The 10835-nt window shown below is 38.4% G+C and overlaps 1 protein-coding gene across 1 annotated transcript; it reads right to left on the bottom strand.

Annotated features, from left to right (window-relative positions):
• Positions 1-1664: 1664 nt before the first annotated feature.
• LOC127798382 (receptor-like serine/threonine-protein kinase ALE2) lies at positions 1665-9875 on the bottom strand. Its single transcript, XM_052331916.1, has 8 exons — positions 9365-9875; positions 7803-7916; positions 7568-7690; positions 6386-6754; positions 6035-6301; positions 4263-4652; positions 3184-3424; positions 1665-2669 (listed from the first exon to the last, which is right to left on the bottom strand). Exons 1-8 carry the CDS (start codon positions 9429-9431, stop codon positions 1958-1960), a joined length of 2283 nt encoding a protein of 760 aa, XP_052187876.1. The 5' UTR covers positions 9432-9875; the 3' UTR covers positions 1665-1957.
• Positions 9876-10835: the final 960 nt, after the last annotated feature.

Below are 10835 nucleotides of genomic sequence, written 5' to 3'. Positions count from 1 at the left end.
TTGAACTCTAACATATTCGAGAATCTGCAAGAAGCCCAAAAGGTCAAAATATTAAAAAACTGAAATTTTGTAAGTAAAAGCCCAATTTATTCTAACCTATCTAAAATTGCCTTAACCATAGAAATAAGTATAAATCAATACAATAAGGCATAAATCTCACCCAAGAGACCATATGTAAGGGAAATAAATATATGGAATTATACACTCATCATCTCTCCTCCCGCGAATAGCAAATCCTCCAGGGTAAAGGGATTTTCAGTGGTCTCTGGATAGCCTGCGTCTGAGCTTGGGTCAGGGCCCTGATTGGGTCAGCGAGCTTCATAACTGTATTCTCTAACACCTCCTGGTGTTGCTTCCAAGCTTGGATCGTCTCCATCTCGGCAGTCGGAGCGACGGGTTAGACAGGAGCTCATGGAGGCATGCCGACGGTGACTCCAGTTGGCAGTGGAACAGGGGCACCCGCTGCAAAACAACGAGTCCCACGGTTGACGGAACATCCTGCTGTTGATTGCGGTGATTCTTTGGCAAATTGGCCACTGCATCAGAGTTTCGTGCATTCCTTCCTCTTGTCATGGCTAGCGATCAGAGCGGGCCCTCCTTCTAGCGCCAAAATGTCGATGTTTGGAATTAGACGATTGGAGTTCGAGAACCCGTAGTGAAGCAACAAACACGAGACTAAAGGAAATAACAAAATGAAACAAAGAATAAAAAGCACACAAGAGGATTTTTACATGGTTTGGTTTGAATGATGCCTAGTCCACGGTTGTTTCTCTGGTTATTCCGGCAGAGTAACAATATAGTATTGCATGTCCCCCTTTACAGTGATGATATTGACCCCTCTTTATAGAGTGAAGTATTTACAATTTGAATGAATTCTAAATGTAGAACGATTCTACTCCGTGGATGGCATTTCCTTATTGCCTTCGAATTATCAGGAACGACCGTCGTGATTTTAGGGATTTGATTTTCCTCAAATAAGGCAGGTGGATATCACATTCGATTATTCCGTGGTCTTTTTGTTATGCGAGCTAAACGGTTCGACCAACGAACTGAAAGTATCGCTATGAGCTCATTTGGTTCCGCGATTTGAGCTCTGATTTTTGCGACATGCGATCTTGCTTTGACGATCTCAGTCTTGGGCCCGTTGGGATTCGAGAGATTGGGTCGACTTGCTGGGTCAAGTCCAGCCCACTTAACTCTATTCAAAAAGCACCCATAACAATATCAAAGATAGAGCTAGAAAATTAGTATGCAATAATGGGCAATAAATGACCTACTTAGTTCTTCAAATTCGTGCCTTTATATAGCGTACTGTGAGAAAAGAATCAAGATTGTGCAAGTGAAAGATCATATGGTACCCATGAGCTAGTATAGACAAGACAAGACAGCACTCTGGATTGAGGCAAATCTGGTTGAATGGGTCAAGTAGTTGAATTAAACCGGTAGGCGAATCTAAATATCTTAGGACATGTATTGCCTTTTTATAACTCAAAGGAAGGGTATTTTTATAATTTCACCGTAATCAAAATATTCCCCCATCACACACGCATATAATTTAAATAAAATAATTTTCATTATTTTCTACATTATTAATGATAAGGGTCAGATAAAAATATGTACCAAATATGGGCGTAATAGAAGAAATATGTGTCTTAAGAATTGTGTGGAAAATAACTTGGAAGACATTTCTTTGGAAGCGAACAAATAGTGTAGTGAAAGACGATAACAACCAAGCATTAAATCATAGGGAAGTGGTGTTCGAGGACATGTGATGTACATGAGCATGGAGATGGAGTGTCCAACTTACATCTCTCTGTTTGTATCGCAATGAATTGTAATTGTCAAAATCAAAAGAAAAAAAAAAAAAGTCTGCGCCGCAATTCAAGCACCTAGGCTACACCGGGAGACCACATCTTCAATTATCGTGGTCTTGGATCTGTACACTTGGGGAACAGTCCTAGAAGGAACCTTCGAGGCCGCTGGCACCATTCCAAGCTCGTCTGGAGGGAAGGCCGCCATGTTCACTCACACTCCCCTTGGGTCTGTAGAATGCTGGCTTGCTCCGAACTGTCCTTAGAGGGCCTGACCTATTTCCATGCCTTATAGGTAAGAAGACGCCCCCCCTGTTCAAGCTTGAAGCCGAAAACGGTCTGTTTTCCATCTCTTCAAGTGGGTCAGAACAATACTCCATGGTGATGAAAGAAGAAGCATGGCCGTAAGTGAGACGCGGTGTGGCATTCCACCAACTGCTATCAGAAGGGTCGAGATCGCCTTTAAATTCGGACTCTGGAGCAGAAGACTCTTTCTGACTGAAGTATTCACAAGTGTCCTCCGTGTCATTGTATATAAGTTTCAATGCCTGCACAACTTCCCCCATGAAGGGCCTTTGAGCCACCTCTGGGTGAACGCACATGGAAGCGATGGCTGCCACCTTTGCCATGTCGTCAAAGTCGTAGTTCCCAGCCAAGCAAGGATCCACCAACCGCTCCAATCCTTCCCTGCTATTTAATAGCGGTCGAGCCCAAGTCACAAGGTTCTCTTGTCCAGGAGGTTGAGACATGTTCACAGGTTTCCTCCCAGAGAGAAGCTCCAGAAGCACGACTCCATAACTGTAAACGTCACTTTTGACAAGTAGATGTCCCGTCATTGCATATTCAGGGGCAACATACCTGCAAAACCAAATAACCAAAGGACGTGTTAAGTACTGAAGTCATGGGTTTAATTAAATTTGCCAATAAATAGCAAGAGGTAGGCTTAAAATCATGAAATCCTGAGCGGAAAGAAACATATCAAGTTGGGCAGACATAATTCAAGATAAAGCTCAATGTTGAACTTCAGAAGTTTAAACAGGGAAATGCAATCTTTAATTTTGCGTGGGCACTTATTTTTTTACAGAATAAACATGTTTTTTTATAGTTGCTTGCATAGGTTAGAAGGAAAACATACCTCGTCGTTTATCATAAAAAAATGCGTGCACACATGAGGTTTTTGGAAGATCTAGGAGCTGGCCCAAGGTTCATAATGGTTGTAGAACAAAATGAAGTAAATGTCCTATGATTTATTTTATATGCTACGTGGCATGCATTTTGGTTGTAAATAATACGCTACATGACTAATTAAGTTCAAGACTTCAAGAATTTTGTACAATTTGACACGACCAGGGTTACAAAGAATAGGCCATACCCAAAAGTTCCCATGACCCGAGTTGAAATGTGAAGACTCCCTTCCGTTGCTTCCCTTGCCAACCCAAAGTCTGAAACCTTGGGGGTGAAATCATCTTCTAATAAGACATTACTGGCCTTAAAATCTCTGTGAATTACACGAGGATTAGAATCTTCATGAAGATACGCCAATCCCCTTGCTGCACCTAATGCAATCTTCAATCGTGCATCCCAGTCAAGAGACCCCTTTCTCCTGTCAGCACCTGAAACATAAAATGACATACAAATTTTTCCTTTTAAGCTTACAATTCAATAGCGACAACCAATGTTTTCTTCTCCCTCCAACCAGCTCTAGTGATGGATGAACTTGCAAAACATCTAAGAAGAGGTGTCTTGGGTTATGTTATTTGTAAATGATATTATCTACTAAAGACAGAAGGTTCGATTACAGCAGGTCAAAAAAATTGAATTTATCTTCAAGTCTCATCAAGATGGAGCTATAAGAATAACTTTGTTATATAATATGAAATGTTAATTAGGTAACTACCAATATGTCTAAAATATGAGCATAACTAATGTTAGAGCATACAAGAAAAGAAAAAATTAAAAACGAAATTATCCGTAATACCATTGGAATGATGCCTCGTGAAGATAAGATGCACAATACATGATTAAGATGGTTTGGATATGTGAGGGAAGGAGGAAAAAATCAATAAAAGCATTTGTGAAGAAAGTGGATGAAATAAAAGAAGTTTGTAGGAAAAGAAATAGATGAAGTCCAAAGAAAAATTGGAGGGATCTCTTAAGTACAGCATGGAATATAATGACCTTATAGAAGATACAATAATGAATAAAGATTATTAGAGACCTAGAATCTGCATAGCTGATCCCCACCTGTGGGATTAAGGTTTGTGCTGATGATGATTAGTGCAGTCAAAAATAGAAGCACTCTTTTTGTTCCAATAATAGAGAAAGCAAATTTGGTGTGGTGTTCAATAAGCATAGAGTCATGAAAAAAAGAGGTGCCCAACCCACCTACATTACGACAAAATGAAAACAAGCAGGGGTTAGGGGGAATCAGAAGGAAACTAAGAACCATACCATGCAAATGGGACTCCACACTGCCATTGGGAACAAGTTCATAAACCAAGCACCGTGTGCGATTTTCAACACATATACCAATCAGTTTCACAAGGTTACGGTGGTGCAATCGGCTTAGCATCCCAATTTCTGCTATAAATTCATGATCCCCATTCTGATTATTCCTCGTAAGCAATTTAACTGCAACTTCAGCTCCATCTTCTAGGATCCCATGATAAACGCGTCCAAATCCCCCTTGACCTAGAACTCTTTTTGAGCTAAACCTTTCTGTGGCTTTCTCAAGCTCTGCAAGTGCAAATGTTTTAACAGAAAGAAGGGAAGCAGGCATGGTAGGACAAAGGGAGATTGATGTTGAGCTTGTCAAGCTACTAGCTAAGGTAGATCCAAGTCCTGCATGGTACACAAAAGATCAATTATTTATGCAAGACCCTGCAACTTTTGACAGTTGAACTGTATCAAAAAATAAAAAATAAAGGTATCTATCCTATCCAAACTTTTATATCTAACAAACCAGATAAAACCACGGAAAAATTCCATGCAAACAGTTTTCAACCTTACCAGGTCCATATAATTAATACAGTATGTGATGAGAGTAGATATTGATCAACATAATGAGCAAGTAAAAAGGGTGTTAAGGTTCAAGCAGAACTAAAATTAAGGACGGCCAAGTATAAACAAGATTCTGTGAACAGGTCTGAATTGAACTGAAAAAGTTGAACAAGAATTAAAAGGGAAGTCCCAATTGACTTCACTTATATAAGATTACAGACAAAGTGAGTTAACACTTCACTTGCCCAAAGCCAAGTTAATGATCTAGTCCCTGAGATATGGGGTCATAGGTATATACAAGGTGCAACACAGCATCAAATTAATTTCCTCAAACACAAGAAACCAAATTTTCAAGGAAATAAAACACAAGAAATCAAATTTTCATAGAGCCCATGCATTACTTATTGATCTCAGCAAATTACCGATAACTAAGGATCTGTTTGGCACCAGTCTCTTTTACCTACTTTTCTGCAAAAAATAAAATACAAAATAAAGTTGTTTTAAAGCTTAAGTTTGTGCACTTAAAAAGATACGCATTTTAGACTAGCAACAACAACAAAAACAACAATCACAAGCCTTAATCCCACTAGGTGGGGTGGGCTACATGAATTCTAGACCTCCAGCCATCTCTATTCATGGTAGTGTCTTTCAAGTAAAAAATAAGGCTTCCAAAATGACAAGTTTTCCCATTATAGTAGCAAGTTTCATTATTAAGAAAAACTGACATGCCTGATCTTCTCTACTTCTACTTCTACTTCTTCCCCTGCCCCAAATTTTTTTCTGTCCCCTCTCCCTGATCTTCTTCTAATTTCAGCAATTCTCTTTTCTGTTCCACATCATCCTTGAGTGTGATTCATTCTGATGGCACTTGGCAAGATACCGTTTAGGTTAAGCAATAACCAACATGGAGTAAAGCATTTCTAACAGGGGGAAGCAAAAGAACAAAATAGTATGGGAGTGAATCCTTTGCACATAGAACTACTTTTGGGGGATTCTAGATAAGTCTCCTAGCCGAAAACCGAAAAAAAATTAAAGCATTATTTCAATGAATACAAAGGACGACAAGCAGAATGCTGCAACAAAGCAAAGCTTGAAGATATAAGGAAATGGCCTAAATTGTATCACTCCATGGGCAAAGTTCCACACCACATCATTGCCAATGATACAACTACATTGATCTGTCTGGGCCATGATTGTAATGAGTATAAAATCCTCAGACTTACCAGGCCTCTTATTAGCAGATGGCATAAAGACAGGACCAACAGTACTTGATGGCCTTTCAACATTCCCCCATCTTAAAAGGATTGAAACAGCTCCACAGCAAACCACCAAGAGTACTAACGTAGACAAAGTAATGACGAAAATAGTTTTAGAGTTCATCTTCTGGCTCTTATTGACAAAACTTGCAGTAACAGGGAATTGCTGATTACCAGCACTTCCACTTGGACCACTACCCTGGTAACCCTCAAATGGTGGTGATGAAGGAAGCCCTGTTAATAACATTTTCAGACTCCAAAAGAGGATAATTGTATATGGTATGCAAAGACAATTACTGAAACATCTGTGGTTGCTACCTGGATAGTTAATGTACATCACGTCATAATTTCCAAAAAGGTTCTTGTTTAAAGGCACCTTCTTCTGCCAAAATCTCTCAGAAGTCAACATAGCAGTGGTATTATCAAACTTCTCTCCCAAAGGAACCAAATTAACATCCACTACTGTTCTTCCCTGATCTTGACTATCAGCACTGGCTCCAATGATAATTACTTGACTTTGTCTTAAATATGTTCCTGCTGCAACCTCAATTGCGAGTTCTCTAATGACAGGAAAGATAGCATAAAGTGACACATCGAAGAGAAGTCTGACTTTCATGGGAAACACACAGCCACATGGTGAACCAAAGGGAGATGAAGTAAGAGGCTCCACACATGTTTGACCACAACCTGAAAACCATTGTATTCAAAGCCATAAAGTGAAAACATATTGCAAAAATAAATAAATAAGAGGGATAGAATACAGAAACTGTAGGCTTAAGTTTGAATAGGTAAGTGTATATTACAGAATAACATTAAATCTACCATTGAAATGACAGCCATTTCCTTTAATAACTAATAATAGTATAATAAGTGGGAAAAACCATGTATAATGAAAAACAAAATAAACATCTATATCAAAAGATAGCTCATCAAAAAAATTAACAGAAGGTGAGAGGCTACATGGAGACTCAAATGTCAACCACCTAAAAATTAAAACTGAAATATTTCCCTTTAATCAATTAATAGAATACCATTCACTCCCAAAAACTCTACAATTCCTTTCAGTGCCACAACCCCCACATCACAGAAAGGAGGTGATAAGCAAGAGCATCTGCAAAACCAATAAGGAAAACTCTGACTCCATCCATGCAAAAAGTCAGTGACTAGGCCCATTATCCACTGTCACCAAAACTAGACCAAGAAAGAGATTTTGTTTGGTATTAACAAATTCATGTAGCCAACCTCACATAGAAGGGTTAAGGTTTGATATGGTGTTGTATGTTGCATTAGACCAATTTGTGTGCCCTCCAAAACAGCACCTCAACTGTTTGATTGTCCTAGTATACTTATCTTTTCAGTCAGTGGTTCTACACTCTCGTTCTACAAAGATACCACTGTGTGTGTGTGTGTGTGTGTGTGTGTGTGTGTGTGTGAGAGAGAGAGAGAGAGAGAGAAAATTTTTATAACTAAATAGTTCTGTACTAGCACATAAAGATTTACCTGGTACTGAAGCAGGAGCTGGGGACACTGAAATGGGTCTAACAACATGAACATGACGACGATGATGATGATGATGATGATGATATCTGGGCAAAGTTCTTATTTGAGGACCAGGAACAGGACCTATTAGAGAAGAGTTCCAAAATCAGGATAATGCTATGCCAATGGGGCGAAGTATAGAGAACCATGGATTTCAGGAAATTGTAAATAATCCAAATTCTGAGTTAGCAAGAACCTTGATACATTGGAGAAGGAGCAGGTACAATTGAGGACGCCATAGAAGGCTTGAGCCTGAGAATATGGGTTAGTGCTGATGCAGCAAATGATGAACTCGTTGGCATTGACCTCCCTGCAACCAGAGTATAACACCTCATTATCCATTGAAATCTATAAACATATATTGATGCAGAAAGACAATCAGGACAGCCTGCATATATGGACTAGCGCTAGGATGTAAAGGAGACATCAATCAAGGAGCTAAAAGAAACCAAAAGAGTGAAACTCATTAAACTCAGGTCCCCCCCCCCCCCCCCCCCCCCCCCCCCCCAAAAAAAAAAAAAAAAAGAGAAAGAAAAAGGAACAAGGAAAAGGGAAAAAAAATGAATTGGATTGTTTAAAAGAATTCACAACTCAAAATATTGAACTTATAATCAGAAAATTAGGAAAAGCTATTAAAGTTCAACACTTTTGCCATTCTATAGTAAACCTGGTCAGTGTCTAACTTTCCTTATAGAAACAAATTATATTGCTGAATCCAATTGGTTATAGTCCACTGCATAGTTGAGGAGAGAAGATATCGATGATCTATGCAGCTAACAGATTACTGTTTGTCGATGCAGTAGCAAGAAATTAACTGCAAGTGTACGATTATTGCTTACAAATGATAGCTTTAACAGTAAATCAGCAGCCAAAAAAATTAACTGCACGTGCAAGATTAATGCAACAAGTTAACACAATAAAATAAGACTCATGAATGAGGTCAATTCCAAAAGTACTAACTGATAAATCCGAAACACCAATGTCCAAGCAAAGGCATAGCAGATGTAATTACAGACTCTATGGCTACACCATTATAAGCTCAAGCCTCCGCCATTATGTAGCCGTGACAAATACAGTGCACGCATGCAGTCAATACTGGATAGCTTTTTAATAAATAAAAAGTAAAACAAATGACTGACTGAATTTGAGTTTAACACTAATTGTGATAATAATTATAAAATTAGAAATACCGATACCAATGGAAGGTATCAGAGATGAAACATAACTTCACGGCTAGAAATTCTACCAAATTGATATAGTTCCCTCCCTAGGTACAAAACTTTGGCATTTCAAATTCAATGAGAGGCTTGATATATCATCTAAACCTAATTACACGAAATATAGGACCAAATCCACCTAGAACCCAAATACTACAAGATTGGCCCCCCGTTTTCATGCTAGCCGGAGAGTTTCTTCATTTAACTGCATATGCTAATCGCTAAAGGGTCCGAATAAACAAATGGCAACCAGTATGAACACGCTATATCCGAGCCTTCATGTGGTTGATAAGAAAATGTTGGCATTAAACTAGGAAAAACTTCCACTGACCCTGGAAAAAGCCAATCCCCTTCCTCAAGTACCGATGGCAAGAAACGGTGATCTTTTTCTTATTTATTAAACGATTGAACCATTTTAATTTCCTCGATATGATTCATGTAGAATTTACATTTTTCTGTTCCCAAATTTTTCCGGCAGCCAAGCAACGCGTAAAAGTATCCTCCCAAAAAAGGCAAAGGAGGAGAGAGAGGATCAATTTACCTAAGCAAGGGGAAACCAGAGCCGGCAAAATAATGAGAACAAAATGGAGAAGTATAAAGGTTGGCATCTTCTGTTCGGAGCAGACTTCAAACACATTATCACCGGAATCCAACACCGGCAAGCTCGAGAAGGCTTCTAGGGTTCCGAAGAAGCTGTCCTTGGATACGAATTAGGGGCCGAGTTCACTGTTCACTGCCACCTACCTTCCCGAACCAAGAGACTGCATGGCTTCGAGTGCGTGCGGACGAGCAAAGAAGCGTGTGGCTGTGTAAAAACCAGCACCGGAACCGAAAACAACAATGCGGACGGCTTCACAGATCCATCAAAGTGAATCGCAGCGGAGATCTGAGAAGCCGACACGGACAGAGAAGAAAGTTTCGAAGTTTCTTCGCCGAGAGAGATAAAGAGCAAGAGCATGAAAACAAAAATGGAGATCTTCAAGCGAGAGTCTAAAAGGAATTGACAAGATTTCACGCGGCATGCCACAGCAGCAGAGCTGGGACTGGGGGGGCGGGGGGGGGGGGGGGGGGGAGCGGTTGTGGTGGGTCGCTTTACTTTATTGCCGGAGCAGCTCCAGCAGCCGTGCCTTCGGCTCTCGATCGCTGTCTGTTCCACGCTGCTCTCCGCGCGTGTTGTTCAGATACCTAGTAATGAGCTTTGTATCGACCAAAGTTGTTGCATCTGCCATTTCTTGAAGTTGCTCCAAAAACATTCCAGATAAAATTTTTATTATAATTTTAAAATGTATTTAATAATATTTTAAAAATAAATTATATAATTTTTTATTTTAAATTATTTAGATAAATTTATCTTTTTCTCTCTAGATAAATTTATCTTTAACTTTATAAATAAAAAAAAAAATACATATGTCTCCCAATACATTTTAAAAAAATTAACAAATAGTCTGATAAAAAGTTTAGAATATTTCTCAATCTTATCTTGACTATACCATACATTGGTTCGAAAAATATTCTAATTTTATTTTGATATAATTTTATTTTATTTATTTTAACAAATTCTACCTAGTTTAAAATTGAGTTGTGAGGTGCAAAAAATCTATTCAATCAGTTTTTTTGGATGATAATTTTAATTAAGGAATTATGATAGATTTTAAAATTATTATTATTATTATTATTATAAATAAATAATCTTGATACAGCGTTTTATAGACTATTTTCAATAATTTGTGGGGAGATATATTTAAACTATTCTCATGGTGTGTTTTGCATGCTTCACAATTTAATAATTACAGTTCTGGTGTACAATATGATTAGTTACCTAAAGTTGTTAAAGTTATTTTGTTTAAGTAGTGAATTATTCCTTTTAAAATCATGAACATAAGTTGTTGAGCAAAAACTCGTTAATCTTTTGTTTATCATTATTTTTTTAATTTAATTTTTGTCTTTGTTAATGGCTTGCAGTATTCGTTCTTTAACTTATCTTCTCTTATTTCGACCATAGAATAAGTCAA

Source organism: Diospyros lotus, chromosome 3 (assembly GCF_014633365.1).
Source record: "Diospyros lotus cultivar Yz01 chromosome 3, ASM1463336v1, whole genome shotgun sequence".
NCBI classification, from domain to species: domain Eukaryota; kingdom Viridiplantae; phylum Streptophyta; class Magnoliopsida; order Ericales; family Ebenaceae; genus Diospyros; species Diospyros lotus.
Note: the sequence above shows the minus strand (reverse complement) of the source record. Positions and strands in the feature narration are given on the sequence as shown.

Bases quoted from the DNA above. Each gene is read 5' to 3' on its own strand.
- LOC127798382 (XM_052331916.1), bottom strand. From the start codon at position 9,431: ATGCCAACCTTTATACTTCTCCATTTTGTTCTCATTATTTTGCCGGCT. The intron at 3,425-4,262 runs GTATGGTTCTTA...TTTATGTTTCAG, and splicing joins TGTGGAGTCCCATTTGCATG to GTGCTGACAGGAGAAAGGGG. The intron at 2,670-3,183 runs GTATGGCCTATT...TTGGTTTTGCAG, and splicing joins CGGGTCATGGGAACTTTTGG to GTATGTTGCCCCTGAATATG.